We start from the raw sequence: 23096 nt of genomic DNA, 5'->3' as shown, positions 1-23096 counted from the left end.
CCGAAATCAAAAGTGCACAGGTGGCTACTGCATCACACTTATCTGTGCATCATGTGTAGAGCATTGTTTTACTTTTGAAAACTTAGCTTGGCTTCGCTAAAGAGCATGCCGTGGTTTACGTATGACCGAAGTAGTAGGACTGTAAACCACGAAAGCACGCAGCTATTATTGTAGAAATAACGAGAAATAACTTCAGAAAACATGAACTGCATGAATGTGTTGACAAACAACATATTATTCTTACAGCTACGGCTGCACTTGTCTGCTTCCCACCAATGACTGCATACAATCACTATCGCATTTACCAATCATTGCTTTCAGCATATGACTTCATGAACACGATTGGGACTGCAGATAGAGCAATTCCAATTAAAAATAATTGAACATTTTCCCATGTAATCACTATAGGTGTGGACACCGACATTGCATTTCTGTTGTAGACACACAAAAAACGGGTACCATAAAAATTGGTTGTCAGTCCCGGTCCCTTTGGGTAGGTTCGATTCGCCTGCACTACTTGAACCAGTTCGCGAGGCGCTGCACCCTGCCATCCGTTTCAGCGGTGCAGCAATGGCACCCGCAGAACCACAACGTTCATTTCAAAAGGTGCAGGAAAGGTGCAAGGCTGGTGCATGATTTTGCTGCACCCGCTCCGCTGTCGGTAACGACTTGGTGCAGGCATACAGGTGCGAAGCAGCGGCGCAGCAGACGACACAGCACACGGGCGCGAGCACCGTCAGGTGTTAAAACCCCGCTTATGTACGTCTGATGTGTCTACGCAACTGTGGTGTGTATACACCCCGGAAACCGATCATACCTGCAGTTCAGGACCTCTCAAACTTGCGCACTCCGTGCACATTAGTCTGACATAGCATAACGCCTACACCACGTCTGCACATTTGCATTCGTTTCGCGTGTTTGGCTGGGCCTGCACCTCCGGAATCGAGCTGCAGTTTCTGAACTTCTCGTGAACCGCCGTGAACTGGTTCACAGTGGTGCAGGCGAATTGAACAGGCCCTCTAATTACATTTTTTGCACAATTCAAAGCAGTTAGCAGAAGAGGACAGCTAGCTTTTAAACCTATCAATGAGATGGTGTCCACAAATGTGGTCGCCATGCCTCTAACCAAACAAATAGTTTAGGCACAGGAACGAAATCTTGTTCCACATGCAGTGTGCCAAGGAGTCGCCCAAGCATCTGCCAGGCTTGCCTGCCTTAAGCATTACTGCCTAAAACAAAAGTACTAGAAGCCTGAACATAATGCACTACAAACATTTGTAACCAATTTCACTTACTTATTCTACAGTAAGGGTCCGATGAGAAATGTCTCATTGTAACATGACCTAAAGTGGTGCTCGGATGTAGCTAACATCACATCTAATAAAACCTTATAATACACTTGTTGGCATGTAAGCATATAAGAGGGGGGCTCTGGGAAAAACATTATTTACTCTATACATCTAAAATTTTCAGCAAATATTCAATCTTGCGTGCTGACTGCAAATACGCAATTAGCTTTTTCCTAAGTCAATCTTATAGAAGGTGGAAATATGTTGAAGTTGTACAATTAGGAGGAGAGTTGCAAGAAATGCACAGCAGCAAGGGCTACAATTAGGCAGGCATGTTTCTGAATGTCCACAGAGGGTAAATTGGCACTTTAACGTTTGTACCTATAGTTTAGACAAAGTTATGAAATTCTTAAGTTGCAACATTGCAGTGTTAATTTTTGTTGGCAATTTCTACAAGATTTCAAAATGTGCCCTAAAACACTCGATATATTAGTGGTTCTGCACTCAGACTAGCAATCAGGCAAGAAAAAAAAATTAGAAATTTGAATTGAATGAGTAGCAGCAACAGTGTCACTCCAAAAATTTGCAACTTGTAAAAATAATTTTGAGAAAAAAATTTTTTAAAATCTAATAACGCAAAAATATACATTTCAAGCTATAAAACCAGGTGGCTTTCTTCTGAAGCAGCAGTGGAGGTTCATTTTTGACAGGAAAGCAAGCAGGAAAGATGCTCTTTCAAACAAGCCCAAGATGGTCTGGCTACGATAAGTGGTTTTTGGGAACGGCACAATATGGGTCATTTTTTTATGGGCAAAACCAAGCATTTCAAAGTATAAATGTATTTCCCCCCCCCCCCCCCCCCCTCAACGACACGTAATTTTTTAAGCTAGTTTTTTGCCAGCAGCTGTGCCATGGCATGTAAATAAAAAAATAGCATGGAGAATAGGTATGCATCTCCCATATGAAACCCTATCAGATCTACCTTATCAGTGCACTAGAATCCACACAGCACTGCACCATAAGGTTCATTCACTCATTCATATAAGAGCATGTCCTTATCGAAGACAGAAATGTGATTGGACACTATATTGCCATATCACGAGATTATTGTATCACAAGGGCTACACCAGTTCAATTTGCCATGTGCCTTACATTAACCACCTTCACACATTATTGCTGCATACAGGCCACCCACTACATGCTGCTCGCCTAAGCACACATACTGTCACCATTTTCTTTCCTTGCACAGCAGCAGACTAGAACGACCTTCCCTTCCACATCACTGCCATCACTAACTCATCTGCCTTCATGGATGAAAGAGCATTTCACAAATGACATCACAGACAGTCTCAATTTCTTCTTTTACCACCCTTTATGCAATACTCCACAGAAGTTCCTTAAAATAACAAAGTGAAAGCCTTTAGATTCATGAAATGTAGGTTAACGAAAATTTCCTTAGAGCTCATGGAATACAGTTATAAATGCAGAGTTCAAAGGCCAGGATCTTTGGCTAGTTAAAATGCATACGGAAAAAGGGCAACACCAAAAACAAATAGACAAGAGGTACTTCTGAACCGATAGGCAACAATTGTAAAATGGTGCCAGCCACTATTGTGGCAAGAATCCCAGCCTTAAGCAGAATTGTTCTCAACTATGTTAGGATAAAAGTAGGGGTTTATTCGAATACAGAAATTTCTAAATCAAATATGAATAACCAACAACGAAAACAGTCTTCGTATATTAAAATTAAAGATGGGATATTTTTCTATTCCAAAATGAAACGAAATATGAAGTTTGAGGGCAGTCTGTTAAATTAAAGAGACGCTTGCTTACATTTTATACATGCATGCAATTCCACTTGAAGGTGGATGTCAGATGAGCTTGTAAATCAAGAACTGCCTTCAGAAAGCTATTGCACAATGACAGTAATGAAGCAATGGTAACAACACATCACCAGATCCATGTGGTGTGCTGGCTTCATTGAAGAAGTGCAGTAGTGCACATTGCTTTGAAGTAATGCAAGTGAGGCGACAGTGGAAATTAGTTGGCTTTGGTTAAATGCAAGACAAATTTGTACGCTGCCTAAAGGTGGGGCTTTCCCTACTGATTGAGTGGAAATTATTCAGCAGTGTAGTCTTTCTCATGCATTGGCTAAGGGACTGGTGCTTCTACACACCACAGTTCTTCCGCAGCAGAATCATTTGGAACAGTGCCCACTTCCACTTCGTCTTTGGGCTCATTCACACCGGTGACTGACAGTGGTCACACGACCAAGTTGGTCGCAAATGGTTGCAAACGGTCGCTTTTCTCGAAAAGCAACCATTCTGGGCCAGTCGCTCTCTGCGCAATTTTTTAGTCGCGCGACCATGGTCGCAAAACTGATAAACCAATCAGCAGCACACATGGGCGCACCGGAAGTGATCTTTCATGTGTCTACATCCGGCCTCCTCCCGCGTCGCGGCAGATTCCGCGTAGATTCCGAGAGTTCTCGCTGAGAACGATAATCTCCGGGATTGCGACTTGCGGGTCGTGCTCAGCCGGGCTTGCCGGTGTGAGCATCAGTCACCTTCGGTCGCTTTTTGATCGCGAGTCGCAAATGGTCGCGCGACCTTCTCAAGTCGCCATTGTGAATGCCAAAATTGCCCTACTTGCATGCCCCTAGATATATGCATTCAAGCATAAGAAGGAAATGCACTGCTCAGTTTCTTTAACCTTTCCCTACAGGTATCACACAAGAAAGCTCGAAAACGCATCTAAGGCCATGAGCTCTCAGTGGGTTTGAAGGAAAACATACAGAGAAGACGAACGATTTAATGCACCAGAAACCATTACAAAACGGCACCTCCCAAAACAGGACTGTAGTGAAGTGTCACATGCTGAAACTTCCCTACTGCACAGTAAGTTAATTTCGTGACAGGCTCAACTGCACTATGAACAAGAACTACAGATACACAGTTATACCTGACACTGTACTCTCTAGTCATTCCGTTGTAAACCTTTCATAAAGTCGCAGAAGCCTTTTTTTTTTTTTTTACAAGAAATGCAAAGTGCAGAGAGTTCACTTTATTAGGCTGACAGCATTTAAACTTAGTTTTCATGTCCTAGGTACATATGAAACATACTTTATGTGTCATCTTTATTTTATAGTCAAAACCTCAATGCACATAAAGAAAATTACATGGGAAGGATCAGAAGGTGAAACCTAGAAATTTAGAGGCTACAAGGTCAGCATGGGACAGCTGCTGGCCTACAAGAAAGGAAGCAGGCACCAGCAGCACATGTTCAATTAATGCACGTATGTTGGCTATAGGAGCACACAAAGAAAAGCTCAATGCTAACCAGGAACAAAAAGCCATGTGGAACGACATTTCTGTTAACATGAACAGCAGGAGCGAATCGAGACGGGGAATTTTTGCTCCCTGACCCTAGCGTAGAGTCCACGATCAGTGGGAAGCTTTAACCCCACCCGTTCCACCAGGTTCTCAAACGGCACTCTGTGCTCCACTGTCCATGCTTCCTGGGCTGAATTTTTCTGGTATGCAACTACTGGTGTGCACACTCCACACTGCCTCGTGGCTGCTGCTCATCCTCATGGTATGCCTCCTGGCGCTGGCTCTGGCAGCTGGGATCGTAATCATGAAGGTCCACTTCCTCCACATGATCCCCAACAGGCACTCCACCCAGCCCAGTACTTGGCCGGTCACCTAGCAAGGCCTCAAGCTCCTGCAAATCAGATGGCCAAGCTCAGCTGAAAACCACTGTGATCACCCTCACACTAATTACTACATGGCAAGCAGCCTCAAAAGCCTGCAAAAGCATGCAACTGAAAACAACACTACAATCGCATCTGATAATTCAGACATGCTTGATTATTCAGACAGCTCTGTAACACCACTGACCTTATAGCATGACCATAATTTCAGCCACCTACTGTGCCCAATGTCATAATTCAAACTCCGACTGCACGAGAGCATACTAATTTGAGCACCAAGTGAAGCAGAAATAGCTATATTTACGTTTTGATACATCGCCTGCATAGTCGTTGGCACCTCCTCAAATATAAAACTGGTGAAGCCTAGTCACCCAGTAGTTGCTAATGAAAATTCGGTGCACGCACTGACTACTTTTGTCGATTTGTAGCGGCAGCAAGCATGACAATGGTTGGGTTAAAGGGTGAGATTTTGTAGGGATGCCTTCCGCTTAATTCTATGCTACTCTCATCCACCATTCACGGCCAGCTGATCCCATTGATAATGCGTGCTGAAAGTAGCTCTGACCACTGACAAAGCATGAAAAGGAATAGCACAAAAGGCATTGCTAGAAAATCATGCCCACAGGCTATCTAGGCCAAAAGCAAGCGTATGTGCACGCAACAACGCTTTAAAATGTGATGCAAACAAAATGGCTGTGTGTGCATCATAAATGTACGCTCTGCCATTTAGTTTCGACTAGATTCTTTCATTAACCGTTACAATTTAACACAGTTACAAAATGTAGCTGTGTTGACCACTGTAAGTGCCAGCTGTAATGGAATTACAGGAACTTGCAAGCATTTTAATAGTCGTCATTGGGCACACTGTATACCGAAAAACTCTGCCCGTATTCTTGGACAATCAGTTTCGAAAATACTTTGATTTTCTTAACATTTGGGTGATTAGCACTGGACATGTAGGCGAGCGGCAGCGGCTCCGCAGTATATGATAGCGTGCTTGGCACTATGCCAGGAATGCCGTCGCTTGTAGATGCCACCTTGTCTTGTATTAGTCAAGCTAAAGATGGCGTGATTAACACTGTGCCAAGAATGCCGTCGTTTGCAGTCACCAGTCTTGCTCTAGTCACGCAAAATTAGAAGTACCACCAAAAGTGACCATCCGAGAATACGGCTGACCGTTTTTGGCGACTCGTGGAATAAACGAACTTATTTTCGGGCAAATCCCGTAGCGACTCTGAACTATTCGGAACGTTTGGCACATCGACTGAATTATCGGTCGGCGACTGCATTGCACTTCATGTCATCACACCAATGCACAAAGCATGTTATGCTACACCAGGCTTGTGCAAAAACCGCATCACAAGACTTCCCAAGTAGGTATCATAGTAAAGCAAATGTTGGTTAGCAAAGTTTTTGAGCAGACATCACTGAAAAATGAGATGGTTACTTTTCAAATTTTTTTTTTTGTTATAATGGCCTTTACTTGGCCATTTTCGCAGTTTGCTTTGAAATCATGAGCATTCCAATAGCTCACCTTAAGTGCCGCTTCCCCAGCGAAGTGATTCTCAGGGAACTCCACATCAAACTTTATGTAGAGGTTTCCTTTCTCAGTGGGATTCCGGTAGACAGGCATGCCTTCTCCTCGAATGCCTTTTATACACCCTGTACAAAGCAAATTCAATTACACCAACTGTAGTCGGCACACTCTTAGCTACAAACTTTAGTCCTACATATTCTAATGTGCAACTATGCAATTCCTACCTACCGTATTTACTCGAATCTAGGCCGACCCCCCAAAGTCCAAAGCCAACAAAAAAATATATATTACCTTGAATGTAGGCCGAACAAAAAAAACCGAGGACAGCGTTCACAAAATGCGAACAGCATTTATTGAATCTGAACGTACAGAGCTCATTCAACGTCGTCGTTGCTGCTAGACTCGTCGCTGTGTTCCTTGTCATTGTCACCTTCAAACACTGCGCTATATCAAAATACACAGCTTTCTGTTCGGTGTTGCCGATTTGCCCAAGGTTGTATCCTGCCACTTCTCTCTTTCGCAGCACGTAGCGCTGAAAAGCTATCAGCTTCTCTTCGAAATCACTTGGCAGCTTCTGGGTGATTGAAGTGCGACGTCGGAAGCTGAAGCCGAAGCGCTTCATGAATTTCTGAAGCCAGCCCCGGCTGGCTTTGAAATCCTTTGGTGTTAGGCCTCGCTCCCTCGAAAGTTCCCTAGCTTTCGCATGGAGCACTTCTGTTGTCACTGCAAGGGCAGCTGCTCTCTGCGTCCAAACAAGGTCGGCCAAAACTGTCTCCAGTGCGTGGTGACGGCCTTTCTTTGGTCCGCTAAATGCCATCCTCGTTGCGGCGCACGCAAGAAGCTGCTGTCGTTGTCCCCTCCAACGACAGACATTTTTCTCGTCGACGCCGAAGTCCCGCCCGGCTTGAAGGTTCGACGATGCCTCTGCGGCTATCACAAATTCTCGCTTGAAAGTGGCACTGTAGTGGCATCTCCTGCTTGGTGCCATTGCGATAACATCACGCTGCACACCGATACGGCCGACACTACGAAGGTCAAAATGACGACCTCGCTTGTGCACGGTTGGCAACTGGCACGGCTAGTAGCGGCTGCGATACTGACTTTTCTAGATGGCGCTAGCTATGCACCGTATTTAGCAGTTTCAATGAAAAACTGGCGTGTTCTTTAATATCCTCGAATCTAAGCCGACCCTAGAGCTTGGAATATGATTATTTGAAAAAAAAAAAAGAACTATCGGCCTAGATTCGAATAAATACGGTAGTTGTGGCACAGTAAAAAAGCTCAGCAATTAGAAATCCACAGCATGAGAAAAAAATGACGGAATTAACCCAATGTCAAACTATCAAATAGAGAATGAAAACTAATGAAGAATGTCTGTCGTGTGCATCTGAATAATATACTGTTACTGTTGTTCCTATACTTATTTAGCACAGATACAATTTCGCTAAGCTGTAAAATGTGATGCAAAGAAAATGGCTGAGAGTGCATCATAAATGTACGCTCTGCCGTTTAGTTTTGACTAGATGCTTTCATTAACCATTACAATTTTTGCATTACATAGGGATTGTTTGAGCCATTTTATTAATGTAGCTGTGTTGACCACTGTAAGTGCCAGCTGTAATGGAATTGCAGGAACTTTCAAGCATGTTAATAGTCAACATTGGGCACACTATATGCCCGAAAGTACATTTCGGTAGAAACATTTGCAATAAAATCATAACCGTTCTCATAATTCACACTTTATATCTGCTTGCAGTTAATTATGCATGTTCAGTAGACAAATCCAAAAATGTTAGTGCATTACAATATTTTAAACATTTTTTTTTTTCATCCACGTCTGTACTGATATTCTTAGCTTGGTTCAGATTACACACGCTACAGCTCCAAAACGCAAGCCCTAGTAAAGTGGCAAGCAGCAGCCACACGATCACATGGCCATTACTTGCAATGCACACTCAGTGCTCTCAAAAATACCACAAAGGCGAAGTACTCACGAGGCTTGATCACTGATCCTGGTACTTCCCGGACAATGAGGTCTCTACCATCTAGATGCTTCAGGACCATTTCAAATCCACAGAGGGCTTCTGTCAGAGACACTGTGTGGGTCATGAACAGGTTGCAACCGTCTCGATGAAACACTTCGTGTGGCTTGGTCTGCAGCACTATAACTATGTCTCCGGGCTCCACCCCTGGCTGCATCACACAAAAAAGGATTGTAAATTCCTTGAGTGCCTATCACCGTCGCACCATACATGCTTTACTTTATACTACCAAAATGGACAGCTGGTACCCTAAAACAGATATCATGCAAGCCTAAAATTTTTGAAACATTGGTAAAAATGTATATCAGACGTTAATGGTTAAGCCCTCCAGTGAACAACAGTTGCACAGCACATCAAACACCATACAAAATGGTATGCAAAAGCAAAGTCAGCCTTCCCATGCCTTGTTATAACTTGTGCCACACATGGGTGAACACTGACATTGATTGGTTAATGCTTTAATCTTCCTAATATTTTTTTTCGAAGCTGCTGCCATGTGTGCATATTTAAAGTCATTTGGCATGATGGCGATGATAGCCGCTGTGCCCTGAAACAAGCAAATTTTCAGCGCTAGTTTAAAAAGCTTGAGTCTACAGCACGAAACTGTCTAACACTATTTCAGTGTCATAATATGTGAACTACAGCTAATGTGGCAAACCCGAGTTTGTTGTCGTTCACAACTGACCACCTGAAGTTGAGAAAATATGGCATTGATCATATTATTACGGTAAATGTAGCGCATGACTGGAAGAAGAAGTGTGGGGGATAACACAAGGAAGAGAAGGACGTTTTGCCCCATCTCAGGCTAGCCTAGATTCCTTTTAAATAAACCCCGTTTCTTTCGTGACTTAACAGTTTTGGTGGAGGTTGCAGGGTAATTGAAGTAGTGATGGACCAGGAACCATTTATTCTTCGGCGGAGTCGTTGCCTCGCCAGACTACCACCTTTGCCTGCCGACATGTCCAACGGCGTGACATTCAGGGTTTGATGCCTGCTGGTACGTGGCGCTACTACCAAGAACCTTGGGTTTTCTCCGGGAAAGCAGGTGAAGTTGTGGACGAGTGGCTTAGGCATTACCAATGAGTAAGCATGTCCAACGACTGGGACACTACCGACCAACTAACCAACATTGTCTTCGCACTCACTGACACTGCCCTGATGTGGTTTGAAAAATCATTAAATTATTCACGACGTGGGAGCGTGTCGCCGTTGAGCTAAAGAAATGCTTCAGTGATTCAGACGCAAAAAATAAAAGTGCAGAATACAGACTGGCACAGAGAGCACAGCTACCAGGTGAGACTTGCACTACCTACATTTAGGAGATTTTGAAATTGTGCAACCAAGCCAACACAATAATGTTGGAGGAAGACAACGTCGGGCACCTACTTCAGGGTATAGCAGTCCTGATCAGCAAGCAGTCTCACTTCAATGTCCGACGTCATGAAGCACTGCCACACGATCGAGGCACTGAAGATGCGCTGAATAACACCAAAGTTTGGCCGATTGGCCAATGTTACCACTGTGGTCAGTATAGAATTGAGCTCTTCATTTGACCTGGCGTCAACCATAAGACAGATCGTTCGCGAAGAGTTATACAGCCACAACGAGACGGCGGGTCACCCGCCTCATGTCTGACGCCTGCTTTTCGCAAGACCCGGCTACTTCTCCATCTCCAAATGTGTGGCATCCGTCGATTAACGTCACAGATTTATTAGAGTACCAACGCCCACTGGCATTGAGCAGGAACTGCACTTCAGATACCCGATTTGAACCTCAACCCTCATTACAACCGTTCCTCTGGACATACCACGAGTGGCAGTGCTCCGCATTACGACCCAGTCACTTGTCCTAGGTGTGCTGAAGTGCCCGACTGTTCCGACGACTACCAGAGAAGCCGTTCGCTTCTTACGTGCTACATCTGCAGCGTTCTTGGCCACCATATCCTGATTTTATCCTCATCTTCAAAGGCCTCGGTACGATCAACTTGCAGCCAAAGCGCCCAACACCTTTCATTGGCGCAATCGCCTTCCGGCACCAAGTTTTGGCGCATTGGCACCTTCATTGGCGCAATCGCCTTCCGGCACCAAGTTTTGGCAAGGAAACTTCCGGAACCGCTCCCCCGCTTCAGAACGTAGCGTGACGCCGCCTCCTGCTCCTCGACTGCACCGGTCTCCTTCACCACGATGTCGTTCAGGGTCACCACTGCTGGAAAACTAGAGAGCGCAGCCAATGGAGGCGAGGTCACTGGAGATTCGCTGCTGAAAGATATGCCTCCGCCTGTGTTTATGTTGAAGAATAAAGTGGAAGTCCTTGTTGATGGTGTGTCTACAATGGCGTTAGTGGACACTGGTGCTATCATGCTATTGTTTCTGTGGTGAGCCTTGCATTTAAAAGGTTATTAGGACGCAAAGTGGTCTTTCAATGAAACCAAGTGGCAACATTTTGTGGTGTAAGTCGGGATTCGTTGTAGCCTGTTGGTGTTTGCACTGCGCAAGTGTCACTGGGTGGTCAAGTTTTCACGACTGAATTTACCAATCTCCGCCGATCCTCACCTGATGTTATATTCGGTATTGAATTCCTACAAATGTGCGGTGCCATAGTTGATTGCTGGACGGGGGAGATGTTTGCAAGTGGCGACATTTCGTACGAGCTCAGGCAGGATGCTCCAAGCAAGGGCGGTACGGTGCATTTCATGCCTGTAAGGACACTCTTGTGCCTGCTTTGTCCACTGTGTGCGTTCTGGTGGGCTGTGCTAGTAGCAATCATCAGGCCTTTGATGCCACAGTAGAGCCTGTGCATGTAACGTGCATGAAGAACATTTTCCTGCCACATTTTCTTGCGTCTGTGGCTCATCAGTGCTCTAAATTATGGATTATGAACCCTTCAGGTGAAAAACGCAGTGGTACCCGCTGGCACGATGCTTGCTTTCTTCGAAGAGCACAAGTCGACGCCAGTCGCCGTGCACGCAGATGTTCCAACCAGCTGGCGCTTGTTCAGAAGACTCACAAGATTCTTCTTATGATTAGCAAGTCAATCAGCACGGATGAGCGCCGTACATTAGTGAACATTCAAACTAAGCACTTACGTACCTTCGACTTAGCCCAGGAGGATAACGAGCCGTCTATTCCTGCGTCTCGAACCAAGCACAGAATTAACACATGGTCGGCGCTGCCTATTCGACAAAAACCCTATCGAGCATCACTGCTGGAGTGCAAGATTATCGACAAACAAGTTCGTGAAATGCTACGGAAAGGGGTAATACAAGAATTTTCAAGCCCGTGTACTGCTGCAGTTATACTTGTGAAAAAGACCAAGCGGTCTGCATGCACCCAACATTCTTAAGCAAATGCCCCATTTCATTCCTTTCATCACTTTCCATCCTTCCATGAAAAAAAAAAACAAGCTACAACCAAACTTGCCTCGGCTTTACTTGTAGGCTTCAAAATGGTTTTGGTCAACAACAACAACAACAAAGGCGCCTTTCGATTTGTCTCGTCTGCACTTATGGGCACACAACAAATCGCGAGCGATGATAGTGGCCACATTTACCCTGTGTTATGTTTGTGCCTTGGGATTTGCCTGACGGGAGGCCAGTGCTGTGGTGTGTCGACCGTGGAGGCAGCATTCATCCCCACATGGTGCCCGCTTCGGGCACATGACAACTACGTGCACGGCTTGGGTGCCCTCGCGGCTTCACGGCGTCAACGACGGAAGCGGCCGCCGGCTCACGGACTGCTATTCGGCCCCTCCTTGTGCCGGCAGCAATGCAGCCCCCCCCCCCCCCCCTCCTCCTTTGTGCAGCGGTGCCCAGGGGCAACCCTTTTACCGACCACCCAGGGACTATGTTTCGACACCCTGCCTTGCAGATTGTTCCCTTTGTCCTATGCCGGGCCATTGAACTTGCCCGGCGCACCATTCCGACTGACTGCCAGATTGGCCCGACGACGCAGCGCGGTGCCCGGAGGCGCCGGCCACTGAAAGCAGTGTTGGGACCGCGGAGGCTGCCCGGACCCTCTCTCTCTCGACCTTGTTCGTCCTTAGGGACTGTATGGGGAATCTGGGGACAGGGAGGTGTTATTTAAGCCGCTTGCAGCTGCTCTGTTGCTCTCTCCTGATAACCACGCCAACTTGTACACATTGTATAAAGAATTCTTCGCCGAGAAAGCTCTCCTCGTCTCTGACTCTGCGTGAAGTGGGGTCCAGACCTCCTGCCGGCCACGCATACCTCGGCACACGCAACACCTGATGCATTAGCAGTGTACCCTATTCATACGCCGACACTTGTAACACAGCTAAGATATTCACCCACCCTTAGTGGAAACGTGCCATATTAGATAAGTAGTGAAGACAAATGCCGCAGTTTCCGCAGCATGTCTGCCACGTGTTTCTATGTCACTGGCAGCTATGTGCGCCAATCTCTGTTTCTGTTCCCTCAAAGTGGACACGGCTATGTTATTTATGTTATTGTTGCAAACTTGCCGATATTAACGATATTATTCATTACTGATATGGAAGAAACTGTTTCAATGCATGTAATGTACTCGCGAGAAGAAAAAAAATCGCGTTTGCCACGTTCGGCTTGCTCAGCCGGCCGCCATTTTTGTTTTGGTGTCCCACACTGTTCAGCGGCAGCCGCCTGCTTGTTGACTCAACATCCCGCAGCAAACGCGGGATGAAAAAAAAATTTTTTATTTTCACGGGAAATTTAACCCATGTAATAATCGCACCCCTGAATTTGCGTCAATTTTTTTTTACAAAAAAGTGCAATCATTATGCGAGTAAATACGGTAATCCAAATCTCTTCAGTATGTAGTCAGTGGCCTTTTGAGGTGTCATAGCCCTCCCTGCATTATCATGACCTCATGTTTCTTTTAAAACTACAGAGCCCTCGCCTGTTGACTCTCAAGAACGCTCAAAACGTAGTGGGAGACTGAACGATAGATTTCGAGCGCTTGTCCTGTCTTTCGACGAAAGACTGCAAAATGGCGTCGTGGCGTAGACTTCGCACAAATTATAAGAATTTTTCCAAAATTTAGCAGCATGTCGCAGGTTTTACATCATCATGCTGTGTGGCACAATTGGCGCAGTAATCGCATCACTGCAACTGGCAATACACTACTTGGATAATGCAGCACCTACAGGCCCTAATGGTATACAGTCCAACCCACTTATAACAACATCGGTTTTAACATATCGAATATAACAATGAGTGGCCATCGTTTGAACTTTTCTGAGTTCTATTGTAAAATAAACAGCTACCTACAATGCTCCCATGCAGAGTTGTCAGTTATAACAAATCTGGCTACTGAGTGCGCGTGCCAATGCGGAAAAAATTTTCAATTTTTAAAAGTTCCTTGGGGGGGGGGGGGGGGGGGGGGGAAACCCGAGAGTCGCCGCACTTGTATTCTGTAGACCCCGACATGGCACATCTTTGTCACCCTCGCGCGCCGCTCTGGTCTCCCTTCCACCCCTTCGACGCATAGAGTCGACTCGCATTTCAAACGACGCGAAGAGATATGGGACAGAGGTACACGAGGCTGGTGATGTAGCGAATTCGTGCAGTGTGGGGTGCGCAGCACATGCGGCGACTAGCATTTTAAGAAATCTTTTTTGGAATTTCACATTCTTTGTTTCTTTCAGCGCAGACACCTAGCAGCCAGATTTAATTTTAATGGCCAATAACGTGGCATGGGAACATTTTAGTAAACAACTTTTTCCTCCCTTTGGGCCCGCACTAAAGTTCACGGTGCCATGGATGCTCATTGTTACATCCAAGTATTGTTAAAACCAGTAAAATAGATTATTTATGAGAGGTGCATAACACATCTTAAAAGACTTTCCCAAGCTCACTGAACTCTCTTGCAGACCTGTCAATTTAAAAATTTGAATAACACTACAGTTGAAGGCAAGGAATACTAAATTCCGGTGAAAAATGCAATAAATTGTTTTACTGGTCAAGCTGTTAACTGCTAATTTCATCAATCGTCAATTTTACTCGGCAAAGATTTTGTAAACGTTGACAGGTAGGCTTCAATTTGATAAGTTGTTACAGCGTAGCTGTTTACCTGACAGACCTGTATGAATGAGCAGTATATGTGGTCTCGGTCTCGTAGAACGGATATCTGGGCTGGCTAGCATCCGTAAAGTGAACAAAATATATGTCGGCGCTGCGTGGTCTCATAAGGGGTGTATCTGGGCTGGCTAACATCCGTGAAGCGAAAAAAAAAATAATAATAATAATAACGAACTATAGCATGGCGCAGGTGAAAGAAAGGACACGTGATTTTACCGCACACCGCACCTGCGCAGTAGGGGAGTACACCCACGCTGGTCGTCACTGCTGCCGGCTGCGGCGCCTGCTGTTGTTTGCCCTCTATAGAATGGCGCAGCAGTTGTGGCGGAAAACACTGTAATGTGCACCACTGCAGCCACTACGGTGTGTAAGAATCGGAATGTGCATTGCAGAGGTAGATTATTGCAAGAGTAAAAAAAAAAATGGGGGAAATGGGAAGACCACGCATTGTTTGCACAGCCAAAGAACAAGCTGAGTATGAGGCGAGGCGTCGACAGCGCAGGCACGACTATAACCAATGACAAAGTGCTTGTGTGAAAGCGCAGAATGGCAGCAAGAGCAGATGCGAGTAATCGTCGACGTCGAACGCAAGCTACCGATGAAGATTGCACACTGGAGGCCACTCGTAAGCGTCAAGCTAGGTCGCTGGAGTCTGCGTCGAAGCGGCTGAAGCATGAGTTTCCACCTCCTTAGAGCTTCATCGGGGAGAATTCTAAATTCGAGAGAATGTTTCTGGACACTGAGTTTGGCCATAGTTGCTTGGCATATGTGCACAGAAGCCACACCCAACAGTTACTGCTGCCCACAAGCAGAACTATGGCTTGATGAAATGACATATAGGCCCATGACACACAGTGCAATAGCAAAATACCATATTCAAGGGCTGCAACAATGAATAAGCAACTATGTGCTCAATGAAAACTAGCCTAACACAAGAAATGTAAATGCAGGGTCTTCTTTGAACCCTATACTCCTCAAGTTCCTGCTGAAATAATATTTAGAAGTGCAAAAACTTCAGTGCCATTTGCATGCTTAAAATCCAGAAGGTAGCATAATTCACAGCTGTCACTGACACCTGTGGCTGTATACAGTAAAGCAACAGCACGGTCTACAATTATTCTTCAGTAGACAGGCAGGTAGTAGACGTACCAGCTGGTCACCTTCACCTCTGAAGACTATGCGCTCGTTGTCTCTCATGCCCTTGTCAACATTGACTTCTATGTACTTGACCTCCTTCAACACCTTGCGACCCTTGCAGTTTTTGCAAGCATCTTTCTCGTTGATCACCTCCCCTGTTCAAACACACACACAAATACAGAAATTACATATGGAATGGTTTCTGCGTACAGCGCACCAATGCACTCGTTTACACACAAAAACTGAAAGTTTGAGAAAAGTATAGGAAACTAACAAAAGATCCTGTCTTTGCTTGTACCAGTACTGCAGTGGCATTGTGCTTGTATTATGAAGGCAGTATTCAACACTGCCCTTTAACGAAAGCTTGTGCTCGTGGTCAGAAAGCTAAAGCCTACCATGCAACTCCCACTGTTGTGTTGAAAATCAATTACATAGTACATGGCCTGCTACAGCGTCATTTGCTAAACCTTAGCACTCTAAATGCAAATGATACATACATATATTAGTGGCCACACCTGCATTTTCACTGGCAAGAACAAGTAACAGACCAGGTATTGCATGCTATAGTAAGGCACCAATGCCCAGCTAGCTGCCAGACAGATCAAGATATACCTTGAAGGCCAAGTGAATATGCCCTTGTCATTTAAAACTGACAAGCCATTTTACAGGCTACCATGTGGACAGGAGTGCCAGTCCAGTCTCCCAACATAGTTTCTACTTGCAGTGGTGGTTGGTTGAGTTGTCTGGAGGACAGAGGGTTTTAATTTTTCCAACATCTCAGTGAGCTTTAGAAGTTGTGCAACTCTGCCACTGATGACGTTACTCGATGGCAATGTTGCTGTTATGAAGAGGAAGTGCATCATAAATGCATACTTATAAACGACACTTACCATCACCCCGGCAGTCAGGGCAAGTGGACTGCATTTGTTGCATCATGTTTGGGCCAATGTGTTTGAATGTCACCTTGACACCCCGACCTCGACAGCTTTGGCAAGTCAGCACTGAGCCAGTTCGGCCTCCTACCCTGAAAATTGCATTGTACTACTGTTACCCTACAGGAGAGCAAACATCAATAAACAGAAGAATAGAATGAGGATGCAAGCAAATTCCATTTCCAAATGTTACAGCAACAGAGTACTGCTGTCAGAATGGTCCCATTTCATACATCTTACCATTAAGAGGGAAATCACAAATGCCATTAAGACATAAAACCTGCCTAAGCGACAGTGAGAACACAGAATGAAAGGCAGCAGCGCTGCCTACCGCCTCAAACTCATTCTAAAATCCATTTCCTGTTTTATATAAAACGAATGTAATCAACTAGAAGTTTATCAGGATTTGTTCAATGTATTAAACTGAACTTCAAGAGAGTTTGCTGTTAGACTAGTTGGTACATGGCATTTAGAAAGAAAACGGAACAAATAACAGGACAAGTCTTTCTTGTTTCTTTGTGATGTTTCCAATCTAAACTAAATTGAAATCCCATTAAGTGATGCCACAGTGAGATATTGGTCACGAATGTCAGAGACAAAGATACAATATTCGTTAATACACAGCAAAATGGCCTACTATCTTTTGTCAATTACAACTTGGAGCATACACTCCACAAGAAAATTGTGGAGAACTGGCAATTTGAAACTTTAAGCATAACGTAGCTGACTGCACATTTTCCGTCATTTGAGCATTTTGCCAGGGATGAAGCAAACGCATATGCTGTGCACATGAGGCACTCAATCCAGGCAGCATCCTTTGACAATATAGTTCTTCATGAAACATTTTTATCTCATCATGCCAAGTGTCTTACTTTAAGGGATGTGGGTGAATATCAAAGCAAAATTTTAGTTGCAAGAAGGTTAAAAATGCTTAACATCATGGTTCAAGCAGCCAGAAATCTGGTCTTGCACGAGTGCACATAGTAACAATGGCCAGTACAAACGAGTCAGAGGTGGAGAAAACTGAGAACTATAGTTCAGACAGCTACCTTTCTACTTCATATTCTACATCCTCGCCTCTGGTTAACGCAAAGGATGCTGGATCATGGTTGAGATTTTGCCGATAGTGAGTGAAAAGCGTGCAAAATTGTTTTGCGTCCATCAAAGGAACACCATAGACTATTGCGAAGCTGTATTCCTAAATTAAGTACATTCCTGCAGTAAGATTCCCTGCTTTTCCTCTCTCTCTCTCTCTCTCATATTCTATAGAAATTACAAAAACACTTGTTTCTCTATGCCATGCGAGTGCCTCTGCACTACATGGAAGCACACACGTCAAAGTGTGGTCAGTTTTTTCCACGTGTTGTTGAAAGTAATGAAATTTTGCATGCATTCTAATAATACTCAGCACACGATGCACATCCATGTGTGCTTGAATTGTGTCTCGATATATCCCCTTCAGCGGCGGTGTGTACAATTGTACACACCAAATTTGGCGCCACAGCGTCCGCGCGCCTTCGCTTCAAACCGGATGACACACCACGTGAGTACTGTTTCATGCTTCCTAAGCAGACAACTAGCGCCATCTAGGTTTTGTGCGCCAAAGCAACGGTCAAAACGACCACTAAACATGGACGCCTCCGCGTTTTACGGACCGGCACGTGAGTGCATTGTAATTCTTTTTATTTTTACGATTGTAAAACGTTTTTACGACAGTGAGTTTTATATTAACTTAACACATTAGGTTAGTACATCTCACATACTAAAAGTTTTTGAGGTTTTTATTAACAGTGGCTCTGTACCATGCAGTGAAATATGTATGTGTATGATTGTACACATGGCGCCTTAGGGCTGCTTTACTGGATCACCTTATTTCGGCATGTATTTTATTTCTAACTGGCAATGGTCAACTTATACCTATTTTCTATGCATCGTAGGTTTTCTAGAACATTCTCTTGGCCGGCCAAAAGCATCGAAGACGTCGGCTCAAGCGCTTTTGTCGAGGATAGCAGACGGGAATGTGTCGGATGGCGATTTCTCCGATGATGAAGTTGAGGAAAGTGTCACAATGATGGTGAGTACAACTGCATTTGCTCAAGTGAAATTTACTCACCCAAGCCACCTGATTCTTCTAGTTCACTGTTAGCTCTATTTCTGCTGTAATTTCATGTGTAAGCTGTATTACAATTCGTTGAAAAAAACAAAATGATAAGCGCTGCCATATTTTTTTTTTTTCATGCTAGGCTTCAAGCGAAGAGCCTGTGACGGCAGACCACAGCGCTAGCAGCAGTGATGAGGACGAGAAAGAAAATAATCAGCAATCTCAACCCAAAAGAAAGAAAACAGCAGTGAAGTGGATTAGGAAGGATTTTTCACCGCAGAATACTGCGTGCACTTTCATTCCTAGACGGGGCTCAACCCCCTCGGAGCCGCTTGAGTACTTCAGCAAGTACTATACAGATGAGATTTTTGTCGAACTGGCTCACTACACTAACATGTATGCTTTGCACAGAGACGGAGCTGAGCTGAACACCACACCAGAAGAAATTAAAGTTTTTTTCGGTGTTATGATACGTATGGCACTCCTCAAGTTCCCTAGAGTGCGTATGTACTGGCAAGAGGACACGCGTATACCCACTATTGCGGAAGCAATGACTTGCAAGCGATTCTTTAAGCTGCGAGCAGCTTTACACGTGACTGACTCAAATTCTCCAAAGGAATCAACCACTAACAAATTTTGGAAAGTTGCTCCAATTCTAAATGCCGTGAGAAGTCTATGCCTTGATTTGGATCCACTCGAACAGGCCAGTATTGATGAACAGATGGTGCCTTTTACAGGGAGGGTACCTGCAAAACAATTCGTCAAAAACAAGCCCAATCCTGAAGGCATCAAAGTGTTTGTACGCTGCAGCTCAGATGGTATGGCTCACGACTTCGAGTTCTACCAAGGTAAAGGCACCGGTGTGAGCAAAGATCATTCATACTTGGGCCTTGGTGGATCGGTGGTAATGCGCTTAGTACAACACCTACCCCGCGGGCAGAACATCAGATGTTTTATGGACAACTACTTTTCGTCAGTTCCACTTTACCGAGAGCTCAAACTGCTGGGTATTCTGGCCTCTGGCACAATCAGGTCCAACAGGCTTCTTGGCTGCGAGCTGAAAAGTGACAAGGAGTTGAAGAAGGAAGGCCATGGAAGTCACGATTTCAAGATAACTGAAGAAGAGGACGTAGTCATAGTGCGGTGGCATGACAATGGCCCGGTTAACATGATCTCCACACTTGTAGGAGTGGGGAACCCAACGAAAGTCAAACGATGGAGTGATTCAGCCAAAGAACATGTGGACCTAGCCTGCCCACAAGTAATAGCCGAGTACAACAAATTCATGGGCGGCGTCGACAAACTGGATTTCTTAATGTCATTGTATCCACTCCACACAAGGACAAAGAAGTGGCCAGTTAGAGTCATCTCACACTTCATTTCCTTCGCAGTTTGCAACAGCTGGATTGAGTACATCCGCGATGCAAACGAAGATGCACTCCCTAGAAAAGAAGTGAAGGATGTGATGGCATTCCAATCTGACATCGCGCGGAGCTTGATTGCTAGCAACAAAAGTGCACCACAAAGGAGGGGAAGACCAAGCACTTCCAATCGGAAGCTTGCTCGGCAGTCGCACAGTGGTACGCCCATTCCAACCAACTCAACAAGATTTGACGGCGCCAACCACTGGCCAATGCACACGACGGCAAACTTTCCGCAAAGGTGCCGAAACTCTGGCTGTGCCTCCAAGTCTCGAATTTGTTGTCGGAAGTGTGGTGTTTTCCTTTGCCTGAGTGCAGCGAAAGACTGCTACTATGAGTTCCACAACAAAAAGTAAGGTGCCGTCAAGTTCACTTGTAGAGATGCTTCAGAAGATCTCTCTAAGATGCTTCTAAAATGATAACAATCCATGAAAATCACAAAATATGAAAGATTATGTAGTTGCCTTTTTTTCTGTGTTCAGGCGCCATGTGTACAATTGTACACAGCACCAAAAATTTTTGTATGTTAAATAAACAAGTTTCTAACCATATCGCTTGTTTTGTGTTATTTATTAGAGATAGTCTAAAAAGGATTTCAAATTTTCCCGACCCTTTTTCTTAATTCGCGCCCGAAGGGGATATATTTATGTATCAAGAGAGATAACACACGAGTCTCTTGAATACAACTATTCAATTTACCAACTCTGAAAACCACCTGTTGCCACTATCTAGTTTCTTAAGGAGAAAAAAGTAGAAAGAGAGAGAGAGATACTATATAATAGCTGCAAAATATCAGCACAAGTATGAACAAAAGATATGTTTTCTAAAGTTAATTGCGGAACAACTTCCCAAAACTGCACAATGGATTATTTTGTTGTAAGTGATATAATAAAGAAAAAATATTGAAGCTAGAACGAAAACAAAAATCAGTTTTGAATATAGCAAATACTAGTAATGGTACCACCATGAAAGTTCTCTAACAAAGCGATTTTGAAATAAAGTGAAAACACAGACAAGGTAAAAAGCATGAGAAGATATTGTGTAATAGACTTCTCCATTTTTAAAAAGTTCACTTTCTGGGAAAGAAAAAAAAAAGTTCTGCAGCATGTTATACAATCGGAGGGTCAGACTTTTTGCAGTGTGAGACACAGTGTGTGAAGTAAAGTCATCGTCTGCAAGCTTTGGCCTCCTCTCTATGTTCATGTTTCGCATCGTCGAGTTGCTGCTTTCGCAGTTCGGCTTCTTCGGCTCGTTTTCTATGCTTAGCTGCAGCTTCGCATGCTCGTATAGCTGGTTTCCAACATTTCCAACTTTACGTTGCATCCTCTCAGCAGGGGAAAGCAGCACTCACAGTCGATTCCCCTCGTTTCTTGCTTGGCGAGCATCCTCTGCTGTAGCGTACTTCAGAGGGGGGAATGCTATGTTTTATTGATGGTTCGGATGCTTGTTTTGAGCTGCTTCTTTATTGAAATGTATGCTGTTCTGCGTGTTGTATGGATGACTTCAATGAATGTATGCACTGTTCGCTTCCCTCTGCCGAGCACTCGTAGCCTCCGGTGGTATGAACCATTGCATCTTTGCTTGCTTGAAGGGCATTACCACAAAAACACGCGTATAACACAAGGTTTTTTTTCCTATTATCGTCCCAAATTTTCGCCTCATACTATATGCGGATCCGAATGAAAATGTCAGAAATTTGGGCTAGAAGCTTTGGTTTCGTTATTGCTGTGTGGCTATGGCTTGACTTCATTATTACTGCATGGCTACGGCTTGGCTTCCTTACTGCTGCAAGGCTCTGGCTTAGTTTCATTATTGCTGTGTGACTACAGCATCGTTTATTGTTGAATGCGCACCTTGGCAACACACGTGCAAACCACGCTTCGCGAAGTGCATCTTTTTTATTCCGCATTGAAGGACCAAGATGTCCGGACCACAAAAACAGTACTCGGCTGCTTTCAAGAGAAAGGTTATTTTAGCCGCACAGGACATCGGCAACAGTGCGGCCGGGAGGCAGTTTGGCATCAATGAGGGAAGCATTCGCAGATGGCGTCGACAGAAGGAAGCCCTTTTTGTGTGCAGCGTAACGCGAAGAAGCTCTCGCGGCTCAAAGAGTGGGACATTCCCGGAAATCGAACTCGCCCTGATGGAGTTCGTACGGCAACAGCGAGCCGCGCATCTAGCTGTGAGCGTGGAGCTTATGCAGGCAAAAGCTAAGGGGCTTGCAAGAGAAAAAGGGTTACCGAGCTCTGCCTTCAAATCGAGCAAGCACTGGATTTATCGCTACATGTGCCATGCTGGTTTTTTTCCTTACACCGCCGAACTTCGATTTCGCAAAAGCTGCCCAAATCGTTCGAAGAGCTGCTTGTGGCTTTCCAGCGCCACATTACTTCGCTGCCCAAGTCCAAGAACTTCCAGGTAGGGCAAATCGGCAATGCTGACCAAACGCCGGTTTATCTGGACATGCCATCGCCCCTCACCGTGCACGAAAAGGGCTCTAAACAAGTTCATGTTCAGTCCACTGGCAATGAGAAATGCGAATTACCGTCATCTTGTTGTGCACGGCAGACGGACGCAAGCTTCCACCCTATGTCGTCTTCAAGGGCAAGACAGTGCCTAAAGGTGAGGAGCTGCCAAAAAAATGTGGTCCTGAGATGCCATGAGAAAGGCTGGATGAACAAGAATCTTGTGCTCGACTGGATAAAGTCCATCTGGTGTAGGCGGCCCGGCGCGCTGTTGTCGTTCCTGTCCATCCTTGTTGCTCGACGCATGTTGTTGCCATTTGGCCAACTCATTGAAGAGGCTGTTGCATGAATCAGACACTGAACTCATCGTTATCCCGGGTGGGATGACGT

The 23096-nt window shown here is 44.9% G+C and overlaps 1 protein-coding gene across 1 annotated transcript in view; it reads right to left on the bottom strand.

The window, feature by feature from the left end:
• Positions 1-4086: 4086 nt before the first annotated feature.
• LOC126544305 (dnaJ homolog subfamily A member 2-like) overlaps positions 4087-23096 on the bottom strand; it is a 39300-nt gene continuing 20290 nt past the window's right edge. The window contains exons 6-10 of the mRNA XM_050191565.3: positions 16681-16814; positions 15803-15945; positions 8533-8731; positions 6536-6663; positions 4087-5012 (exon numbers count right to left, since the gene is read on the bottom strand). Of these exons, the coding sequence (XP_050047522.1) occupies positions 4833-5012; positions 6536-6663; positions 8533-8731; positions 15803-15945; positions 16681-16814 (784 nt within the window). The 3' untranslated portion in view covers positions 4087-4832. The remainder of the gene's footprint in view (positions 5013-6535; positions 6664-8532; positions 8732-15802; positions 15946-16680; positions 16815-23096) is intronic.

Source organism: Dermacentor andersoni, chromosome 1, assembly GCF_023375885.2.
Source record: "Dermacentor andersoni chromosome 1, qqDerAnde1_hic_scaffold, whole genome shotgun sequence".
Taxonomy (NCBI): Eukaryota; Metazoa; Arthropoda; class Arachnida; order Ixodida; family Ixodidae; genus Dermacentor; species Dermacentor andersoni.
This window is presented reverse-complemented; position numbering and strand designations above follow the sequence as displayed.